The sequence below is a fragment of the Neoarius graeffei genome, chromosome 22 (genome assembly GCF_027579695.1).
Source record: "Neoarius graeffei isolate fNeoGra1 chromosome 22, fNeoGra1.pri, whole genome shotgun sequence".
In the NCBI taxonomy this organism is placed as follows: domain Eukaryota; kingdom Metazoa; phylum Chordata; class Actinopteri; order Siluriformes; family Ariidae; genus Neoarius; species Neoarius graeffei.
Window position 1 is genome coordinate 29,886,682 of NC_083590.1, and position 24,543 is coordinate 29,911,224.

Sequence of the window (24,543 nt, forward strand, 5' to 3'; positions counted from 1 at the left end):
AGGATCAGTGTGGTGTCTGATACAGCTGTAGAATCATCATTTATCTTTTACCTCGATGTGTATCTCTAGCATTATACGCATAAATTAAAATAAATGATATGCATAAAGTATTTCAGATTTTCTTGGCATGGCGTCATACTGATGTATTATCACACCCTTGGTGTATGGTTAATGTACTTTTATGTGAGCCTCGACAAAAAAACAGCTGGATTAAAGCCCCTCCCCCATCCTCTGCTCTCGCGCTCTCTCTCACACACACACACACGCACACACACCCTTGCGCTGTCTCTCTCTGCTGGAATTAGGTACTTCAATGCAGCATTTATCTTCAGACGCACACCGCGGCGCATCAGCCCCTGAAAGGAGTCCCACGTTTGCATTCTTAATGCCTTTTAACACGGCACCACAGCAGCACAAAGCCCTCGTAAAGCCACTTTCCTATTTATCAGAAGCAGCTAATCGACCTCCCGCTGATCCTCCACTTTTAGACTAGGTAGAAAAATTTTACACTGATGTTCTGCCCCCGTATATCCCAGTCATTCAGAACCTGCCTTCTTTAAAGGGCCCGGCCGAGTGAATTCATAAATGTCACGGTGATATTTTATTACACCTTTTTGTCTGGTTAGGAATCATAGCTATCATTTCTGGATCCTTCTCACGAAATGTTAATTTAGAAACCAAGGGCATCTCTGATGAATCAAAATATTTCATCCTGCACTTCTTGCAGTCAGGTTAATAAAGCCTTGGTGGGATACAGTCAAGTGCAAAAGTCTGTATACCCTTATGACAAAATAAAAAAGATACCAGCAAGTAAAGCAGAAAGATAGGCAAAGATATTACAAGAGAAAATTTCCCTTTTTTATTCTTTAACAACTTGCAGACCCACTGCCTCCAACAAGCTCTTTCTTTCTTTCCAGCTCTCGTAACTAAATTATTTCCTTTGCATATCTTTGTACACTTATATCCGAGTGTTCGTTATGTTTTAGATTGCTGTCTTGTTGAATTGAAGGACACATCAATATTTAAGGTTTGACATTTTATTTGTAGCTATATTATAAATTATAGGTACATTTTCCTCCATCCAGAAACCATTGGGGTGGGGTGGGGGGGGGGGGGGTGCAAACTTTTTCAATGAACTGTATTTGATCAGTTCCCAGTGCCACTGCAGCATTCCTGTTCTTCTGTGCACTTGGAGAATTTTTCTGCTCCTGCAAGAATCGACTTGAGCCTCGTTAAAAGCACAGTGATGGATTTAATTAACAGATCGATTTTAGCCAAATCATCTTAATTCTGTGAGCGGAACGAAACCGAGATTTTGCTCACGTCAGCCTCTACCTGCTCGCATCTCCTCCATCGGAAGCTCAGCCTTTAATGGATTCCCTTAATCGAGTCTGCCGGTACGGAATAAACCAAATAAACGAGCGGCTTTGTTCGGCAGAGGCTTCGAGAGCCAACTGGCAGCACGGAGGCAGTTAGCATTTATAATGATAAGCATTCCATCTGCCGTGTGATGCCAAGCCAAAGGCGACAGATGGAATTGTTTTCCCAATCTGTTTAAATATGTTGTCGATTTTTCTTCCCCCTTTTTAAAAAAAGACGCACGCAGCGTCCTGTTAAGATGCCAGTGTTTGATTTGATTTGCACTGCACTGATGTTTTTTATTAGCTGTTATGTAGATGAGGAGAATCTATTGAACTAGCAGAATTCATTGCCTACCAGACACTACTGCTTACAAGCACAACTGTCTAATACTACACATACAAATTCAGAACTAAGTGCTTTATAGATTATGGACAAAACATATCTAAAAAAAATATTAATTCATCTTTACACTAAGGAACACGATGGATCCAGAGTCTGTCCCAGGAACACTGGGCATGAAAACTCCCTGGACAAGACGCCAATCCATCACATCACAAATGGGAAAATGGTTAAACTCAAAGTTATAATAAATAATTTGACCATCACTCATTTGTGCACCCTTATAACCAACAAGCATCCATCTACCAACCCATCTAACCAACAAACAAACAAACCAACCACCTATCCAGCCATAAATCTAACAAAACAGCCATCTATCCATCCACTTTTCCCATCAACCCGCACATCTGTATATCCACCCAACCATCCATCACCCACCAACAAACAACCATACATCTAACCAACCAGTCATCATCTAACCAACCAACTAACAAACCAAACAACCATTCATCTATTCATCTAACTGACCATCCATCTGCAGACTCATCCATCCATCTAACCAACACATAACATCCATTCATCCGTCTAATGAACAAACACATCCATCCAGCCATCCATCTAACCAACAAACACATCATCCATCCATCTAGCCAACACACATCCATCCATCCGTCTAACCAACAAACACATCTGTTCATCCATCCGTCTAACCAACACAACATCCAGCCGTCCGTCTAACGAACAAACACAACATCCATCCATCCACCTGTCCATCTAACCAACAAACACTTCCATCCATTCATCCATCTAACCAGCAAACACATCCATTCATCCATCTAACCAGCAAACACATCCATTCATCCATCTAACCAGCAAACACATCCATCCATCCATCCATCCATCCATCCATCCATCTAACGAACAAACACCATCCATCTATCCAGCTATTCATACAAACTCTGAGTGTTTTAATAATGAATATACAAGTACATTTTAGAAATTTAAATATTCAGTACAAAATAATTTGCTTCAAATCAGAGTTTGTAATTGTTATTTGAAAACAATCACAGTTCCTTTATCATCACAGTATCTGTATTATATCAGCATATTATCCCAGCCCAATTCAAAAGAGTGCTTTCCAGTTTTTTCGAGCCCTTTTCCTGCTTTCTTATGTTTTACCCTTAGGATATTTCGTCAATCAGCAGTTCGTCACAAAACTCGTAGAGTACAGCCTGTCAGATTTTCAGCACCTAAAAGATCCCAACATGCTTGTCAAATCCAAGAGCTTAAGCTTAAATTTCTTTTTGTACCTTTTGGGTATGAAGAATCCTATTCAGTTAAGCAAGTCGGAATGCCATGACTGATGTTGGGTGTAATCCTGGTATAGAATGCAGTTTAACTTAATGTAACATAGCAGTTCAATTCAGTTCATTTGTATTTGTCGACGTTGTCACAAAGCAGCTTTACAGAAATCCCTATTGAGCAAACCAGAGGTGACAATGTTGATGAAAAACTCCCTGAGACAACATCATGAAAAAACCCAGAGAGGACCCAGACTGGAAAGGGAGCCCATGTTCTTCTGGATGACGTTGGACAGTGGGGTTATACTGTAAATAATTACTTTATAAAAGTGTATACTGTGAAGGAGCTGTGCTTTCTGTTGCCATGAGACTTTTGGACCATTTAGCACTGGATAACATGAAAACCCTTTTTTCTTTTTGTGAAATAACCAGAATTTCTGGCTGAACATCACAAAATTGGTGTCAGAATTCATTATTGTTCTGTGTAATGTGCCAAGAACTGGCCACGAGAGGTGCTGTTTGTGAACAGTGCTTGGACCCTGCAGATGTGCTGCTTTATTTTTATATTTATGCATTTTACTCATCATATAATATCAGTGTTCAGCACTATAGTGCATCATAACGAAGCAACTTTAAATCACATACAGTGGTGCTTGAAAGTTTGTGAACCCTTTAGAATTTTCTATATTTCTGCATAAATATGACCTAAAACATCATCAGATTTTCACACAAGTCCTAAAAGTAGATAAAGAGAACCCAGTTAAACAAATGAGACAAAAATATTATACTTGGTCATTTATTTATTGAGGAAAATAATCCAATATTACATATCTGTGAGTGGCAAAAGTATGTGAACCTTTGCTTTCAGTATCTGGTGTGACCCCCTTGTGCAGCAATAACTGCAACTAAACGTTTGCGGTAACTGTTGATCAGTCCTGCACACCGGCTTGGAGGAATTTTAGCCCGTTCCTCCGTACAGAACAGCTTCAACTCTGGGATGTTGGTGGGTTTCCTCACATGAACTGCTCGCTTCAGGTCCTTCTGCAACATTTCCATTGGATTGTCAGGACTTTCAAATCAAAATCAAATCAAGTTTATTTGTATAGCGCTTTTAACAATAAACATTGTCGTAAAGCAGCTTTACAGAATTTGAACGACTTAAAACATGAGCTAATTTTATCCCTAATCTATCCCCAATGAGCAAGCCTGTGGCGATGGTGGCAAGGAAAAACTCCCTCAGACGACATGAGGAAGAAACCTCAAGAGGAACCAGACTCAAAAGGGAACCCATCCTCATTTGGGCAACAACAGACAGCCTGACTATAATATTAACAGTTTTAACAGGTATAACCCTCAACTGTCCTCATGGGGCCGTCCTTCACAGGAGCGGTGCGATAAAACTCCGACCAGACACAGGGCACCAGGATGGATCAAGCAGGTCCGAGGGGCAGAAGAGGCCAGCATCTCAATCCCAGGATCAACATGTAACTCAGAGGGACAGATTGGGGGGGGAGAGAGAAAGAAAACACAGGTTGTTAGGTATGCCCTAAAAATGACAAGTATTAAATCTGTGTGGTAGGCTCATTTTGACTTGACAAGACTTTGACTTGGCCATTCCAAAACATTAACTTTATTCTTCTTTAACCATTCTTTGGTAGAACGACTTGTGTGCTTAGGGTCGTTGTCTTGCTGCATGACCCACCTTCTCTTGAGATTCAGTTCATGGACAGATGTCCTGACATTTTCCTTTAGAATTCGCTGGTATAATTCAGAATTCATTGTTCCATCAATGATGGCAAGCCGTCCTGGCCCAGATGCAGCAAAACAGGCCCAAACCATGATACTACCACCACCATGTTTCACAGATGGGATAAGGTTCTTATGCTGGAATGCAGTGTTTTCCTTTCTCCAAATCAGAAAGTTTTTTGAAGCAGAAAGTTCTAATTTGGTCTCATCCGTCCACAAAACATTTTTCCAATAGCCTTCTGGCTTGTCCACGCGATCTTTAGCAAACTCCAGACGAGCAGCAATGTTCTTTTTGGAGAGCAGTGGCTTTCTCCTTGCAACCCTGCCATGTTGTTCAGTGTTCTCCTGATGGTGGTACATACTAGAGGTTTACATACTTTTGCCATTCACAGATATGTAATATTGGATCATTTTCCTCAATAAATAAATAAATAAATGACCAAGTATAATATGTTTGTCTCATTTGTGTAACTGGGTTCTCTTTATCTACTTTTAGGACTTGTGTGAAAATCTGATGATGTTTTAGGTCATATTTATGCAGAAATATAGAAAATTCTAAAGGGTTCACAAACTTTCAAGCACCACTGCAAATACAAATACACCATGCACTGAGAGGCTCTGGTTGAAGTTATGGATTCTCTGAGGTGACTGGTATAGTACTATTTTCCGAGGGGTGCAGCGCCAAAGAAAATAGTCGTACGCCAGTCACCGAAGTGAATCCATAATTAGCGGTGCCTCTCAGTGCATGGTGTATTAGATTTATTTCCCTCATCAAAAAAATTCCAAACTAAAAGTGGTAAGATTGAATCTCGACATAAACTCACTGGAGGCAGCCATGTTTGCTGTTAACATCAGAGCGACCTTTGACCTGCGCATGTGCTATCACCTGCCTCGCTAGGCATGATCATGATATGTAGATATACACACACAGAAATGCTCGCGGAGCCACAGCTGTGACTCGAGCCGGCTGTATTTTGAAATTATGACGTCAGTTCATGGTATATCCAGGATATACCATGACTGACTCACACCATGTCCTTTTTTTTTTTTTTTTGATGTCACGAGCTATTTTATGTCACATGAGCCATCTTTGGCCAATCCCCGCACAGAGTTTTTTTTTTTTTTTTTGATGAGGGCTATAATGTATCATATCCTGAATTGTAAGCATTTTTCTTACATCAGATTGTTGCTCACACATCAGAATGCATATTATTGTTTTGATGCATCAAGTGCTTTTTGCCTTTTTGTGCCCTTTTTTTTTAAACAATGAAACCTAGTCGTACTCTTATAGTGAATCCTGAGCCATTCTGGGAAACAAACGTGAAACAAACGAACAGTGAAGTAGTGATGGAGTCAGACTGAAGAGCATTGTCTTTCACTACAATAGCCAGCAGCAGTGCAGGCTGTTACAGGCAAATTAGCTCTCAGATGTGATGAAAAGAGTGTTGAGCTATTGTTTTGAACTCAATAGTGTTCTGAGTCTATTTAAGGGTTTTATTTTGTCTTAAGCAGAGAACCCGGGGCCAGAAGAGGAAGAGGGTGTCGATCTGCGAGGAAGAAAAGATAGAGGTGAACTATCACTTCTCCATTCTTCTATTAATGCTATCGTTCTGTCTCATCGGTCTCTAATATTGCAAAGAGAAGGACAAGGGGGTATTTGCACAGCACCCTCAGCTCTTCTACACTCATAGCTTCAGATACACACACACACACACTGCCCTAATGGCTTGCGTTTCCATAGGAACCAGCACCGCGGGAACGCAGGCAGCGCCAGTCGGCACTGCAAAAAAAACCAAAAGCTGACGACACAAGGACGGAGTGTACTACCTGCAAAGGCCCCGGCGACAATGAGAACCTCGTTAGGTGGGTGAGAGTGTGTGTCATATGCATGCATGCATGCAGGTGTGTGTGTTTATAGAGAAACTCATAATTCTTCTCATGATTATGCAGGCTTCCTTTTCATTATAAGACCACACCAGCCTTCTCGTATAGAGCTGTCATGTTTGCTCATTTCACTGAGCTCCTCTTATCTTTCTGTGCTTTATTGTTAAGCAGCGACTGATTCAGTGCGATATCTAGATCAAGAGATCCATTATTCACTCTTTCATTTCTTAAGACACATTTCTTAGGGCCCAAATATCCAAAACGTTTTTTTTTTTTGCAGCACTACAGCTCTGTCCTTTGGCTCAGTTTGTGCCTCATGGCTCATTTTAGCAGCTCACGTCTACAGAAAAACAAAAACGTCACCCGCAACCCAAAAACCCATTGCGTACGGTATATGATTCACTTCATGCTGAGTTGATTCAGAGTCGGATCGCTTTCTCATGCACTTGAGCGTGCATTCAAACCCTCCATATCACGAAAGCGTCTCGAGTGAAATGGTCTCAATCCGATTCCAGGATTATTCTCGCACGGTTTGATCGCAGTGAGAAAATGATTCTGAATCAACCTGACTGCAGGAAGTGAACCAAATATTTTTTTCAAATCTATTTCTGACCAGTGAATGACAGATAAGCAAACAGTCTTGAACTGGGTAGTTTGTCCTGCGCCCGAGTCCGTGTTGGCGTTTTCTCATTTGCCTAATCTAACCTCATCAAGGTTTAAAAAAAAAAAAAAAAAACACACTAGGGTTTGATTCAATCATTAAACACTGCGTATCTGAGCACACCTTTAAATTTGGACCAACCTGATCTGTGGGTGAGAAAATCACGAAAACCAAAGCTAAAAAAATCTCGAAATCACCACAAATAAGTTTTTTTTTTTTCCAGTTTGGAGCTGCGTTTGCACGATGAAACAACCTAGAATTCAATACATCCAAATTATTATAGCCACCAATGAACATCTCTTAATTTTTCACACATACTACATACTTTTCCTTCCTTTAGTTTCACTCTAATTACTGAATAATTCATAGATGGGGATGCATTAAATATGATACCTAAGGGATGGAAAACACGAATCATGGTGAGATCATGTAAGGGCGAGCGTTGTAGTTTTGCAGTCATGGCATTTCACAGGTTGGAACTGTGGAAGCGTGAGATCTTTTTCTTATTTGGCTCCCAGAGAGAATTTATCCAATTAGAAAGATTAGTATTGTACATTCGTGGCAGTGAACTTCGACTGTAAATTGTATTGCGGCATGAAGTACACTTAATATTTGACCAAATCTGATTTGTGTAGGCCTTAGCTGTGGCGTGAAGGTGTGCTGCCCTGACTGACTGACTGCTCTATCTTTGCGTTAAACAGGTCGTGAGAGCCGGGCGCCACCTCTCCCACCTCCCCCACGCTCCTCCCCTAAAAAATCTGGGGCCAGATGAGAGAGGGACAGAGAGAGGGAGAAAGAGAAAAGAGAGAGAGGCAGATTAAATCGTTTCGAAGAGCGGCGTCCGGGTCGGGGCAGGAAGTCGCAGACGACGGCCTCCTCTGACCGTCACCTTTGACATCACTTCCTGCTCAGAACCATGGAATTTAACACGTTGATTCTTTTGGGCCACAAAGAAACTTTTTTTTTTTTTTCCTCAAATTTCAAATTACACATGGATTTTAAAGCTTGCGAATGAAAGGGATTAAAGGGATGTTTGTGCCGCAGTGGATTCTATAAGAGGACTAAGTGGATCTTGAGGACGCTTAGGTAGCCATTTTGGATGGAGACTTTAAAGTTGGTGAACGTGTACTGGACAGTATCGCTGAGACTGGACGTGTAGCTGCTTGTGCTTTGGATTCCTAAACTGACTGTCATGTAATGGGGAACTTTCCAACTGTTATCCAGCCCTGCTTCAAGTGGCCTTCGTGCAATCCTGACCAATTTGGGACAATCCCGTGCAGCCCTCTCTTTTTCTTCTTTTCCTCTCATCTTTCTGCAGTCCCTTTTTTGAACCTGAATGTTGTGTGTCCTCTGTGTTAACACATGATGAATGCTTTTGAACTGAACCCTGTGCTGCTCTCGTTGCTTATTGCTTATGCTACAGTATGTGAAACTAGTTAGTAGCGAGTAGAGAATCGGAAATTCGATTTCTTTCTTGAGTATTTACTTATGTCCGTACACCCACCGTATTTCAATATGACAAGTGATATTTACGATGTAGTTCAAGTCAAGAAAAATAATTAGGAGGTTTAGCAAGCGCTGTGTGTGTGTGTTGTTGTTGGAACTGCATACTACTTTACTTTTTGTCGTGTGTAGGCAGAATTGTGACGTGTCCTTATAATGGTTCACACATTGCCTTGTGGTGAAGAATATTCTGCTTTTTGACAGCTCAGCTGCCTTATATTCTGTCGAGCTAGCTAGGAACGTCCCTCTGTGGGATTCTTACGTCTTCATACCCTTTAATATGGAGGCCTTTAAGTGCAAGAACTATTAACAAAACGAGAATCGGAGAATGCAACGACAAAACTAAAATTGCAACAGCGGAAACACGAGCAAATCCAAAAGACGTCAACATTGTGTGGCGATCAGGAAACGCAACAGCAAATTAGAAAATACAATAAAACTCAAAACACAACAGCCAAACCCAACACTCACCAATGAGAGTGTGAGTGTGTTGTTAGTTTTGTTGTTTGTAGATTTGCTGTAGTGTTGTTTTCTCTATTCTGGTGTTAGTTTTGTTGTAGTATTGATAATTCTGTTGTAGTGTTCTTAGTTTTGTTGTGTTGTTAACTCTTCTGTGGTGGTGTTAGTTTTGCTGTAGTGTTTATCGATTTGCTGTAGTGTTAGTTTTGCTGGATTGTTGTTAGATTTGCTGTAGTGTTTATCGTTTTGCCGTAATATTGTTAGATTTGCTGTAGTTTGTTTTGCTGTAGTGTTTATCGTTTTGCCGTAATATTGTTAGATTTGCTGTAGTGTTTGTCATTTTGCTGTAGTGTTTGTTTTGCTGTAGTGTTTGTTTTGCTGTAGTGTTTATCGGTTTGCTGTAGCTTGTTTTGTTGTAGTGTTTATCGTTTTCTTGTAGTGTTTGTTTTGCTGTAGTGTTTATCATTTTGCTGTACTTTTAGTTTTGCTGGTTTGTTGTTAGATTTGTTGTAGTGTTTATCGTTTTGCTGTAATATTGTTAGATTTGCTGTAGTGTTCGTTGTTTTGCTGAAGTTTGTTTTGCTGTAGTGTTTATTGATTTGCTGTAGTGTTCATCGTTTTGCTGTAGTTTGTTTTGTTTTGCTGCAGTGTTTATCGTTTTGCTGTAGTTTGTTTTGTTTTGCTGCAGTGTTCATCGTTTTGCTGTAGTTTGTTTTGTTTTGCTGCAGTGTTTATCGTTTTGCTGTAGTTTGTTTTGTTTTGCTGCAGTGTTTATCGTTTTGCTGTAGTTTGTTTTGTTTTGCTGCAGTGTTTATCGTTTTGCTGTAGTTTTTGTTTTGCTGCAGTGTTTATCGTTTTGCTGTAGTTTGTTTTGCTGTAGTCTTCATCGTTTTGCTGTAGTTTGTTTTGTTTTGCTGTAGTATTTATCGTTTTGCTGTGGTTTGTTTTGCTGTAGTGTTTTGTTTTGCTGTAGTGTTTATCGTTTTGCTGTAATATTGTTAGATTTGCTGTAGTGTTCGTCGTTTTGCTGTAGTTTGTTTTGCTGTAGTGTTTATCGTTTTGCTGTAGTTTTAGTTTTGCTGGTTTGTTGTTGGATTTGTTGTAGTGTTTATCGTGTTACTGTAATATTGTTAGATTTGCTGTAGTTTGTTTTTGCTGTAGTGTTTATCATTTTGCTGTAGTTTTAGTATTGCTGGTTTGTTGTTGGATTTGTTGTAGTGTTTATCGTGTTACTGTAATATTGTTAGATTTGCTGTAGTGGTCGTCGTTTTGCTGTAGTTTGTTTTGCTGCAGTGTTTATCGTTTTGCTGTAATGTTGGATTTGCTGTATTGTTTGTCGTTTTGGTGTAGTGTTTATCATTTTATTGCAGTGTTTAACAGTTTGCTGTAGTGTTGTTAATTTTGTGTAATATTTTTGGATTTGAGCAGTGTTTGGTTTCCTGTTGCGTTTTTAGTTTTGCTCTGTTTTCTTATTGTCTCTTGCATTTTTGGTTTGTTAATGTTCTTTGTACTCTCCCAGCACCGTACTTGAACATTGTCAGCTTAGACAGAACAATCTCTCCATCATCTTTCTCGCACTAGACTTGCATGGTTTGTTTAAATCCTACCGAACCGCGGATGCTGATCTTATTTTCTTCCATTTAAAATGTAATTGTATTACGATCGAAAGGTTTAGAAGCTCAGATTTGCATTGTACGTTTACATCCAAGATAGCTGTGAATTGCAGACTGTAGGAAATAATATGGTGTGAGATTGTGATCCATTTAATGGATGTTGCACCAGTCGAGTGTTTATATTTCACGTGCCTATCATGCCATCATTATCATTTGTGGTTGATTTCGACCAAAAAAAAAAACACATTTTTTGCACTCATTTTAAAATGGAATATTTAACTTATTTATGTATTTATGTCAGTTTTTATTATTCACCTACACCGTTTTAAATCTTGCATGTGCAGGATGTGTGTGTGTGTGTGTGTGTGTGTGGTCCCCGAGCTGTGGCCTCGGCATTGTGTGAGCTGTAATAAACTCTTGACTTTTTCACCTTATTGCCGCCATGATGAATGACTCTCGGTTGGGCTAATTAATAGCGCCGAGTGTTGGCTTGTAGTGCACCGTGTGTGTGCGTGTCCCCTCCTGTCCTGGCTGATTTATTTCCAGGGACAGCATGCGTGTCCAACAGGATCCGCTCTACTAGACATACTCGGGACAGAACAGAAAAAAAAAACAGTGAACAAGTGGAACAGAGTAAATGAGAGAGGTGGATTCGCATACAGTGTTTATTATGATCTATTTGCTTTAGCCGAGATGGGCTCCAGCATGTTTCAGTGCGCCGCATTTCCCTGCTTCATCTCTCTCTCATACACCCAACCAAGCACACAGAATCATATGGCTCCCTGTTCTTCCATGATCCTCCCTCTCACTTGATCCTTCCCTGCTTTCCTGTGCCAAGCTCACAGCTCTGAGAGCAAGAGAGCGGAGAGAGCTTTCATGGGGAAATCTGGTTAACGGCATAACAAAAAGCTCAGTGTGCCTGGCAGCAGACAAGCACCATTTGTGCTTATACAACAACAGTGGCAGCGATGAGCAGCACACAAAAGCCCACCAAAACTCTGAGCTGAGACACTGTGTGCTCGGGCTTTCAGAACAGATTTCACTGTGTGCACTGTGCAATATGCTTTATTTTGTACAATTTTATGACATCGGAGCCACCTGAGAACCGCTTTTCTGCATCTTCAGCTTAAATTAGCTGGAAGACCAAATGCGCAGAAAATGCCCGTGGTGAAAATACAATTCACTGAACGGAAAAGGCAGCAGAAAGCGTAAAAGACGTATTTGTTTCTAGTGCTTAATTTCACGTCACTCCAACTTCAGTTCATTCACGGAGGCACTGCTGATTATTATTGCTTTAGAGTCAGCATCGTGCGACAATAAATCGCGATATAAATAGATATGATGATTCGATTATCATCAGACTGCGTAATCTCTTAGCTCTGGTCGTGTTGTTGAGACGGCACAGGGAGCGAGAACATAAAATAATGGAAATGCACACGACTTCATTTTAGGTCGAAGTAGCACAGCTCTAATAATGCGAACAGACAGATCGAAAATGGGAAAGAGCTGCTGTGTGATTTGTACAAATAACAAGAAATCAGAGCTCTCTTCTTACAGACTGCTGAAAGATAAAGAAAAGAGAAGCAAACGGAGGTAGTAGAAATAAAACATTCATAAAAGATTATTAAGAAAAGGCCTGTTATTAACTTTTTTCATTTTTAATAAAAAGTTCACATTTTTATACATTTGAGTAAATAATTATTGTTGGTGGTGTAGTGGTAAGCACTGTCACCTCACAGCAAGAAGGTTCTGGGTTTGAGCCCAGTGGCCGGCGAGGGCCTTTCTGTGCGGAGTTTGCATGTTCTCCCCGTGTCCATGTGGGTTTCCTCCGGGTGCTCCGGTTTCCCCCACAGTCCAAAGACATGCAGGTTAGGTTAACTGGTGACTCTAAATTGACCGTAGGTGTGAATGTGAGTGTGAATGGTTGTCTGTGTCTATGTATCAGCCTTGAGATGATCAGGGTATACCCCGCCTCTCGCCCATAGTCAGCTGGGATAGGCTTCAGCTTGTCTGCGACCCTGCACAGGATAAGTGGCTACAGATGATGGATGGATGAATTATTGTCGGTTATTAAGATTTTTTTTTTAAAACAAAAAGAATATTTAAGTTGATAAAGAATAGGAAAATAAATGTTGCATTGTTTTTGGTAATAAAATTTTCTTCTTTTGTATTTTTATTTTTTCAAAAATACTGTGGAAAAATCTAATCATGAACCTAATATCGCAAATCGAGTCGACTCATGAATTGAATGATTTGTAACGTAATAATTAGCAGTTTTGCTTTGCTTTTTTGGCCCAACAGGAAAAACAATACCTACCTTATGTAATAGTCCAGTGTTTTTGTGCAAATAATCTGTTTTTTCCTTTCTGCTTGCTGGGATTTTCTTAAAAATATTGGTACCTTTGATACTACTAACATCCATCCATTATCCGTAGCCGCTTATCCTGTACAGGTTGCAGGCAAGCTGGAGCCTATCCCAGCTGACCACGGGCGAAAGGCGGGGTACACCCTGGACAAGTCGCCAGGTCATCACAGGGCCGACACATAGACACAGACAACCATTCACACTCACATTCACACCTACGGTCAATTTAGAGTCACCAGTTAACCTAACCTGCATGTCTTTGGACTGTGGGGGAAACCGGAGCACCCGGAGGAAACTCATGCAGACGCTGGGAGAACATACAGACTCCACACTGGCTCGAACCCAGAACCTTCTTGCTGTGAGGCGACAGCGCTAACCACTACACCCCTACTCTTAACATTTTTCATTTTTGCCTATTTCAAAGGCAATAAAAGACTCTGCACCTAACAATTTTCTTTGCGTCAGATAAACCAGCACAAATATACATTTTGATGACATGGGAATAAAATAAGCCCCGCCCCTAGTACCACTTGACCCCACCGGTGCACTACTTGAGCTAAGAATGATAGCTGATGTCATGTTGGCAATGTCATGAAATATTGCTGCCTTCAAACTGTTTGAGTCCTTGAAGCACTGCTTTGTAAAACAGGTTAGACAAACCGTTGCACTCCAAATTATTCAACATCTCAAAATGCAAAGCAGGCTGATGATATCAACGAATATAATACAAATATATCATCCAAGCCTTTGCTAAAAAGTCAAAGAAAGTTTATTACTCCATGTTCAAGCGATTTTGCGAATGTAATGTTGAGTTTACTATTAACAGTTCAAAATAAAAATCATTCTCCCACAAATGTCCATGTGCAAAATGATTCAACCCCCAAAGTTAGGATTTTATGGAGCTTCCTTTAGACTTCATAACCTTCAATAAATGTTTCCAGTTGGTGCTCACAAGCTCCTGGCGTCTCTGTACTGGAACCTTTGCCCATCCCTCATGTACAAAAGCTTCCAGCGTATTAATGTTTCTTGGTTTCAGTGCCACCGTAGCTTTCTTTAAATCCCACCGTAGATTTTCGATGGGATTTAAATCTGGGGTCCGTTATAGGACGTTCTAGGACGGATCCCAGAAGAAAATTTGGGTTTACTTGGATATACAGTACCAGTCAAAAGTTTGTACACCCTTATTCATTCATAGGTTTTTCTGCGTGTTGACTATTTTCTGCAAAGCTATGATATGGAATTATGTGGTAAACAAAAAAGTGTTAAGAAAACAAAACTTTTCATATTTTAGGTTCTTCGAAGTAGCCACCGTTTACCTTGATGACGCTTTGCACAGTATTGGCATTATCTTAACCAGCTTCATGAGGTATTCACCTGGAATGCTTTTCATTTAACAGCTGTGCCTCGTCAAAAGTTAATTAGTGCAATTTCTTGCCTTCTTAATTCGTTTGAGATCAAACAGCAAATAGTAAATTACATTACATCACATTACAGGCATTTAGTAGATGCTTTTATCCAGAGCGACATACAATGAGTACATATACCCACCCAGCGCCTGGGGAGCAGTTGGGGGTTAGATGCCTTGCTCAAGTGCACTTCAGCCATGGATTTTCCTGCTGGTCGAGAGAATCGAACGAGTGACCCTTTGGGCCCAAGGCTGCTTCTCTAAACAATAAAAATACAGTAAATAGTCCTATTGCTGGGTTTCACATGACGTCACATCCACCTCATTATTTATTCAGAACTTTAGCTGGTGGTCTACCAAAGCTGAGTTGACAAAGCGTTTGTACGGAGAAGGTGCATTGCTTGCATGAAAAATGCCTTACACTTGCGTTGTTTTAGGTTGTTCGAATCGATCAAACCGTGAAACTGATAAAAGTTTCTTCAGGGTTCCCTGTGAACTAATAAAAAAAGGTGAATGAACACAGGATTTCACAAAAAGACGTCGAGAAAGGTGGCTTTTGAACCTCTCAGTGAAACTGAAGGGAGTCGAGTCGAAGCCTGCTCGAGTTTGCAGTGATCACTCGGTGAAAGATTTGTATCTCCCTCTCAGCTATGGCGTTAGTGTTTTCCAAGTACTTTTCTTGCTATTTGCGGTACTTTTTTTAGTCACGAAGTGCTAAAGTCCCCAGCTGTTTCTTTGTTTCCTCCTCACAAAGTCCATATGCATGAAGGTCGCGGCAAAATTCTTCCCCAGCCGTACAGTTACAATGCGCAGTGATCACTTCTTCTCCGTCTTGTTTAACTAAGATCCAGGTCTTTAAAGGGGTTTCTGATGATCTTCGTGAATGATTTACCAGAGAGATAAGAGCCAACACAAGTGAGAATCAAGCCAACTGTTGTTTGTTTACACTTCAACTTGCAGCGCTTCGTTGTAAAGACGCGAACGAAAAGCTTAAAAAAAAACCCCATACTTATATGGGCAAAAACAATACAGGATTCATTTGGCAGCGACTTGATCCCGAGGTCCTTTACCCAGCCACATACAAAAAAGAAGTTGTAAGCCTCCATACTTTCATCTGTTTTGCGGTGTAGAAGGACGTCTGCAACACCAGATAGTTCGAGATGTCTGGGAACTCGACTGAAGGGTAGTTTTCGAGATCGTATGACAAATCCTTCTTTCCCAGACTGTAGGGGTCGATTCCATTGCACATAGCAATCTTCTGAATAGATCTAAAGCCAGCAGTGGCTTCTGGATTACGAGCGTACTCTGATACGTTATCGCTAGTTTGCACTACAGCAGCTGTTTAGACCACCAGCTATTTCACTTCTGATAAAACCGCTAAGAAAAGTCACGTGATTGAAACCCGGCAATTCCACAACTGTAGTAATCCATATTATGTCAAGAAGCGCTCAGCTAAGTAAAGAGAAACGACATCCATCGTTACTTTAAGACATGAAGTGTCTTTTAATTAATACAAATAAAAACATTGAATTAGAAGGTATGTCCAAACTTCTGACTGGTACTGTATGTTTGTTATCATTGTCTTGCTGGAATGTCCAGTGATCACAAAGATCACAAAGCTTCTCATTCTTCTCCTGGTGTTTCAAAGAATCCAGTTCCTGCAGCAGCCAAAACACACACACAACAGGACTGACCCACCTCCGAGCCAACCTTGACCATAGGGATGTGCGCTTTTTATTATAAGTCTTGCCTTTCTTACTCCAGACATACCACTGATCCATGTGTTCAGATAGTTCCTGTTTAGTTTCATCACCCCGTTAAAAAAAATAAAATACAATTGTCTTCCCGGAGCTCTACCGGTATATGCCTGTTCAAATCCCTTTTTGCATAGTCAAGTCGACTTTTTACGTGCTTCTTGATCAAGAGTGGAGTGTAGCGAGGTGTCCGGGAATGAAGTGCTTGCTCGTGTAATGTTCTTCTTCGAGAGTTCACCGAGATTTTTGTTCCTGCCTTTATCAAGTCATACTGCCAGTCGTTGGCAGTTATATGGGTTTTTTTTTTTTTTTTGTTCTCAGCTGTTCTGAGAAATGTCACATTCCTCTTGGTGCAATTTTGCTCTTTTGTCCATGCTATGTAGGTTTGCTGCTGTGCAATGAGTTTTAAACTCTTGGAAATTTAAGTATTGAGGATATCTTCTTGCCTTTTTGGTGTAATAAAATAATTAATTATCTCGGTTTCCGTGAGGGCTCATTTTTTTCTTTGCCATGTTTGCTGCTGAGCTTGAGCACATGCATGGTGGGATTTATATACAACCCCGATTCCAAAAAAGTTGGGACAAAGAACAAATTGTAAATAAAAACGGAATGCAATAATTTACAAATCTCAAAAACTGATATTGTATTCACAGTAGAACATAGACAACATATCAAATGTCGAAAGTGAGACATTTTGAAATTTCATGCCAAATATTGGCTCATTTGAAATTTCATGACAGCAACACATCTCAAAAAAGTTGGGACAGGGGCAATAAGAGGCTGGAAAAGTTAAAGGTACAAAAAAGGAACAGCTGGAGGACCAAATTGCAACTCATTAGGTCAACTGGCAATAGGTCATTAACATGACTGGGTATAAAAAGAGCATCTTGGAGTGGCAGCGGCTCTCAGAAGTAAAGATGGGAAGAGGATCACCAATCCCCCTAATTCTGCGCTGACAAATAGTGGAGCAATATCAGAAAGGAGTTCGACAGTGTAAAATTGCAAAGAGTTTGAACATATCATCATCTACAGTGCATAATATCATCAAAAGTTTCAGAGAATCTGGAAGAATCTCTGTGCGTAAGGGTCAAGGCCGGAAAACCATACTGGGTGCCCGTGATCTTCGGGCCCTTAGACGGCACTGCATCACATACAGGCATGCTTCTGTATTTGAAATCACAAAATGGGCTCAGGAATATTTCCAGAGAACATTATCTGTGAACACAATTGACCGTGCCATCCGCCGTTGCCAGCTAAAACTCTATAGTTCAAAGAAGAAGCCGTATCTAAACATGATCCAGAAGCGCAGACGTCTTCTCTGGGCCAAGGCTCATTTAAAATGGACTGTGGCGAAGTGGAAAACTGTTCTGTGGTCAGACGAATCAAAATTTGAAGTTCTTTATGGAAATCAGGGACGCCGTGTCATTCGGACTAAAGAGGAGAAGGACGACCCAAGTTGTTATCAGCGCTCAGTTCAGAAGCCTGCATCTCTGATGGTATGGGGTTGCATTAGTGCGTGTGGCATGGGCAGCTTACACATCTGGAAAGACACCATCAATGCTGAAAGGTATATCCAGGTTCTAGAGCAACATATGCTCCCATCCAGACAACGTCTCTTTCAGGGAAGACCTTGCATTTTCCAACATGACAATGCCAAACCACATACTGCATCAATTACAGCATCATGGCTGCGTAGAAGAAGGGTCCGGGTACTGAACTGGCCAGCCTGCAGTCCAGATCTTTCACCCATAGAAAACATTTGGCGCATCATAAAACGGAAGATACGACAAAAAAGACCTAAGACAGTTGAGCAACTAGAATCCTACATTAGACAAGAATGGGTTCACATTCCTATCCCTAAACTTGAGCAACTTGTCTCCTCAGTCCCCAGACGTTTACAGACTGTTGTAAAGAGAAAAGGGGATGTCTCACAGTGGTAAACATGGCCTTGTCCCAACTTTTTTGAGATGTGTTGTTGTCATGAAATTTAAAATCACCTAATTTTTCTCTTTAAATGATACATTTTCTCAGTTTAAACATTTGATATGTCATCTATGTTCTATTCTGAATAAAATATGGAATTTTGAAACTTCCACATCATTGCATTCCGTTTTTATTTACAATTTGTACTTTGTCCCAACTTTTTTGGAATCGGGGTTGTACTGTATGTATCACAGTTGAAGCAAATTGAGTGTTATTATAGAGTTCCCAATGGCCTTATTGTGCTTTCGCTATTCTGTAGCTTTGCAGAATAGCGCGTGAGTTAAAAACCAGCAGTACTGAATAGGGTTGAATCGTTGTAACATGGCTAGATTAAGAAAATATGCTTTATGTTCGAGAAAGAATGCAAAGAGGCACACACATGCATGAAGACTAACCCCAAAGACTTCACGTGCTAGTGCTCAGGAATGAGAGTCATCAGTGTGAAGCAGCCTTACAGTTACCAAACAGTAGGAATTCCTCCTAAACCTCATGCCAGCATGGCGTTGAGAACACCAGTGCCACCGAACTCCAACATCTCTCACGGTTTTGGCTGAGTGCCGGGACATCCTCCAGCCTCAAATTAATGTGCTGGAGGTCTTGACGAACAGCGTCGTTTCAATGGGTCGACCGTGAGGGCATCTGTATCCCACCACTGGTGGATCAAACTTGTAAATGGCTCTTGCGGGGTGGTCGTCTGTGCAGCGCAGGACGTGTCCGAGCCAGCGAACACAGCGCTGTGGGATGGTGCGGAGGATATTTGGTGGTTGGTTAGTCCTCTGGCACCGCTCCTTGTTGGAGACACGGTCGTACCAACACACCCCCTCAATGGTCCTAAGGGCACGGGTCTCGAAGCCGAGAACACAGGTGGCCACGGTCTTGCTGAGAGGCCAGGTCTCGGCACCGTAGAACAGCACAGACAAAACACTTTGAACAAAAAAATTTAGGAATTCAGTAAGGAATAAAAATCAACAGGACATGCGCTTATAGAAAAATAATCAACAATGGAGTCCTGCGATACATTATCCCACCCCAATGTTCCAACACCAGCATGTCCCAAATGCCCTTTTTTCCCCCTTCTTATACCACTGCAATTTTCCAACACTGGCAACTTTTTGTTAATTAAAAGAACGTCATACATTTGAGCTTTTTATTGTTATTATTAATAATAATTTATTTTATGCACTGTGGATGCACAATATAATAATAGACACTGGCGGCACGGTGGTGTTGTGGTGATCACTGTCGCCTCACAGCAAGAAGGTCCTGGGTTTGAGCCCAGCGGCCGGCGAGGGCCTTTCTGTGCGGAGTTTGCATGTTCTCCCCGTGTCCGCGTGGGTTTCCTCCGGGTGCTCCGGTTTCCCCCACAGTCCAAAGACATGCAGTTTAAGCCAGTATCTCACTGGGCTGCGACAGCTTGCAACAAATTGCGAACATCATTCGCGAGAGAGTTTCAAAAGTGTCTTGAAACATTCGCGGGGCTTCTCAATTTCCTCGCATGAGTCGCAAAGTGTCGCTCCTTCGTCGCTGAAATTTTGAACATGTTCAAAAAATTTGTGCGACAAAATTTCTCTCAAAATAGCCGCAGATGCGTCGCTGGTGTCGCAAAGCCGTCGCAAACCCTTCTCAAGTCAGTTTCCGTAAGGCTTCCTCTACTTCCCTGCCTGCCGAGGGAAAGCCGGGCTGCGACACTATAAAATATGCGAATATCAATTCAGTGTGATTCCAAGTGAAAATTGTCGCTAATTCGCATATTTTATCGCAATTGTTGTGTCTCGAACTAGTCGCAGGCTGTCGCAGCCCGGTGAGATACTACCCTTAGGCTAATTGGTGACTCTAAATTGACCGTAGGTGTGAATGTGAGTGTGAATGGTTGTTTGTCTCTATGTGTCAGCCCTGTGATGATCTGGCAACCTGTCCAGGGTGTACCCCACCTCTCGCCCATAGTCAGCTGGGATAGGCTCCAGCTTGCCCGCGACCCTGTACAGGATAAGCGGGTACGGATAATGAATGGACGGACGGACCTTTTATACATGAAATTCCGCTCAACAGTTAGAGCTATAGACTGAGTAGTACAAATAAACATAGTAAAAAAATGTTTAAAAATATAGATTAAACAAAAAATACAAGTATAAGAAATAAAAGCTGAGAAGAAAGGATAATAATTCAAATGTTGCATGAAAATTAAAATATGCAATCACGAATACAGTATAATGCAGGAGAGGTAAAATAAATTTATAAGAAATATATCTTAAAAAGCTCGGGTAAAAATAGAAGTTTTTAAGAGACTTTTTTTTTAAGCTTGTCTAAGTGCAACTGGCAATGTATTCCATAATTCCGGGGCGTAATAATGCTGCTTCCTCATTATATTTCTTTGAAACTCTGGCTATGTGGAGAATCTTATACTCAGCGTTGAAAAACATCCATTAAACAAATTCCTGTTATAATTTACTTTATAACAGCTGCAAGCACTCTTTTGCTCACCAGCCTCCTTTTTTTTATTTTTTTATTTATTTATTTTTTTACTCCGACTCTTGAAATAAGTTACTAAGACCAAAAATGCAGAGTGCGATGTGTCCGTGTATGATGTCACCATATTTAAGAGAATATGGGAATGAATCGACCTGATTTTTGATGGCTTTTGTGACCGTACGATATCCGTACGAACAGCGAACATGTACCACCATCGGGAACCTGATCGTAAATGCAAGGCAATGTCTCCCATTAACACTTGACTACCAGACAAAGAAATTTGTCACTGCTTATTTTTAATTTGCTTTTTTTTTTTTTTTTAATATTGTGGGATTATTTACTAACACATTTTCTGGAAAATATTGACAGAAAAATTGTTTGTTTTGTTTTCATAGCGGGCAATGTATCTTTGCATTGTATGCTTTTTTTTTTTTTACCTGAACGATTTCTTACTCTGCACACTTGTGTAAACATAATTATTGTATACCGTGTCTTGCAAAAGTATTCATCCCCCTCAGTGTTTGTCCTGTTTTGTCGCATTACAAGCTGGAATTAAAATGGATTTTTGGAGGGTTAGCACCATTTGATTTACACAACATGCCGACCACTTTAAAGGTGAAAATTGTTCTTTTATTGTGACACAAACAATAATTAAGATGAAAAAATTGAAATCTGGAGTGTGCATAAGTATTCACCCCCTTTCGTGTGAAACCCCTAAATAAGAGCTGGTCCAACCGATTCACTACATAAGTCACATAAGATCCACCTGTATACAATCAAAGTGTCACATGATCTGTCACATGATGTGTGTATAAATCAACCTGTTCTGGAAGGACCCTGACTCTGCAACACTACTAAGCAAGCAGCATGAAAACCAAAGAGCCTCCAAACAGGTCAGAGACAAAGTTGTGGAGAAGTATAGATCAGGGTTGGGTTATAAAAAATATCCCAAACTTTGAATATCCCACGGAGCACCATTAAATCCATTATAGCAAAATGGAAAGAATTTGGCACCATTACAAACCTGACAAGAGAAGGCCGTCCACCAAAACTCACAGACCGGGCAAGGAGGGCATTAATCAGAGATGCAACAAAGACACCAAAGATAACACTGAAGGAGCTGCAAAGATCCACAGCGGAGATGGGAGTATCTGTCCATAGGACCACTTTAAGCCATACACTCCACAGAGCTGGCCACTCTTCCACAGCTTTATGGAAGAGTGGCCAGAAAAAAGCCATTGCTTATAAAAACATGTTTGGAGTTTGCCCAACAGCATGTGTCAGACTCCCCAAACACATAGAAGATTCTCTGGTCAAATGAGACTAAAATTGATCTTTTTGGCCATCATGGGAAATGCCATGTGTGGCACAAACCCAACACCCTGAGAACACCATTCTTACAGTGAAGCATGGTGGTGGCAGCATCATGCTGTGGGGATATTTTTCGTCTGCAGGGACAGGAAAGCTGGTCAGGACTGAAGGAAAGATGGCTGGCACTAAATACAGGCCAATTCTGGAGAAAAACCTGTTTGAGTCGACCAGAGGTTTGAGACTGGAACGAAGGTTCACGGTCTAGCAGGACAATGACCCTAAACATACTGCTAAAGCTACACTGGAGTGGTTTAAAGGGAAACGTGAATGTCTTGGAATGGCCTAATCAAAGCCCAGACCTCAATCCAATTGAGAATCTGTGGCATAACTTGAAGATTGCTGTACACCAATGCAACCCATCTAACTTGAAGGAGTTGGAGCAGTTTTGCCTTGTGGAATGGGTGAAAATCCCTGTGGCTAGATGTGCTAAGCTAATAGAGACATACCCCAAGAGACTTGCAGCTGTAATTTCAGCAAAAGGTGGCTCTACAAAGTATTGACTTTGGGGGGGGTGAATACCTATGCACACTCCAGATTTCTGTTTTTTCATCTTAATTATTGTTTGTGTCACAATAAAAGAACAATTTTCACCTTTAAAGTGGTCGGCATGTTGTGTAAACCAAATGGTGCTAACCCTCCAAAAATCCATTTTAATTCCAGCTTGTAATGCGACAAAACAGGACAAACACCAAGGGGGATGAATACTTTTACAAAACACTGTAGTTCAACAGCAATCATGAGCATCTTTCCTTAGTGTTAGATAATCTAAACCTACTGTGGATCAGTATCGATGAGTTCTTATGTCCGATAATATTCGATCGTAACTATATAGTAATGCTGTAAAGTGAAAGCGCTGGTTCCCTGCTGTCCACCAGGCACCCAGCAGAGTCACACCATAATAAATGTCGTGGTGTTGTTTCTGGTGCATGGCATGCAGTGTCAAAGAAAAGAATAAATATGTATTTGTAACTGCGATGTGGATCTCATTATTGGTCTCACTGGCACAAAACAATGCAGCTATTTATTGATGCGAAATGCACTGCACTACACAATACGATGGTTCATCTCATCTCATCTCATTATCTCTAGCCGCTTTATCCTGTTCTACAGGGTCGCAGGCAAGCTGGAGCCTACGGGCGAAAGGCGGGGTACACCCTGGACAAGTCGCCAGGTCATCACAGGGCTGATACATAGACACAGACAACCATTCACACTCACGGTCAATTTAGAGTCACCAGTTAACCTAACCTGCATGTCTTTGGACTGTGGGGGAAACCGGAGCACCCAGAGGAAACCCACGTGGACACGGGGAGAACATGCAAACTCCACACAGAAAGGCCCTCGCTGGCCACGGGGCTCGAACCCGGACCTTCTTGCTGTGAGGCGACAGCGCTAACCACTACACCACCGTGCCACCCATGATGGTTCATATACTGTAAAATTATTATTCTGTTCAGGTTGATTTTGTGACCTTGCAAATATTTTGTTCAAACGCTCATCAGGAGCTCCACTTTTAGGCGCTGTGTAAATATCTATATTACCAAGAAACTGCAACGCTCACATTTGAAGACTCTCCCTAACTATGACTGTTCTAAAGTGCAGACACTGGAGGCTCCTTCCATAAATGCGAAATAAACATCTTGTTAGAGACCTTTTAAGTCTGTATTTATTGTTGCTATAGAAACTATAGAGTATTGAGAGCATGAAAATAACCCTGTGATTTACCTTGCAGCCTGCACCACTGTCTAAGCCGTGTTGTTCGAGAAAAAGTACCACCTTCACAATCTTCAATCAGAATTTAATAGCGCTGTGACTGATTATAAAGGAGTCGAATTTGATTATAATGTTGCTCATATGTCAAATAAAGATACTTAGAATTGAACTGATAATCTCTCAACGGGTCGGATTGTGAAGACAGCCTGGGATATTCAATGTGTGTGTGTAGTATCAGGACGAGCAGTAACCTTTCCGACGATGGCCTCTTTTCCTATTACAGCCCTGAGACAGGATCTGTGGAGATGATTTAATGTCGGCATTTTGTTTTGCTGACTTGACTGGCTTTTTTTTTTTGTCTCCCCCCGTTACCCGACCGACCATTAAAAGAGGAAACCATGTGGGAAGGGTGGCCAAGCAGCTAAAATCTATTACGCCGCAACTTTCGAACGTGTTTTATCGCACTGAGCTGACTGCAGTGTATGTCTGGATCTCCCTCTTCTTTGCTGATCCTCCTTTCTTCACTTCTCCTCAGCCTACAAACTCCTCTGTACGTGGGCACAAATTGCTGCCCTGAGGTCCTGGATTTCCACAGAAAGGCAAAAATCAGAACCC

General features: G+C 41.1%; 1 protein-coding gene across 6 annotated transcripts in view; it reads left to right on the plus strand.

The window, feature by feature from the left end:
• phf14 (PHD finger protein 14) overlaps nt 1-24,543 on the plus strand; it is a 284,756-nt gene that overhangs the window by 193,670 nt on the left and 66,543 nt on the right. For 3 of the 6 annotated variants that reach the window (XM_060904723.1, XM_060904725.1, XM_060904726.1), the window contains 2 exons: nt 6,258-6,317; nt 6,490-6,611. In XM_060904723.1, the coding sequence (XP_060760706.1) occupies nt 6,258-6,317; nt 6,490-6,611 (182 nt within the window). Of the gene's footprint in view, nt 1-6,257; nt 6,318-6,489; nt 6,612-7,994; nt 9,787-24,543 lie in introns of those variants that run through there. The other 3 variants (XM_060904724.1, XM_060904727.1, XM_060904728.1) reach the window with 2 other exon arrangements.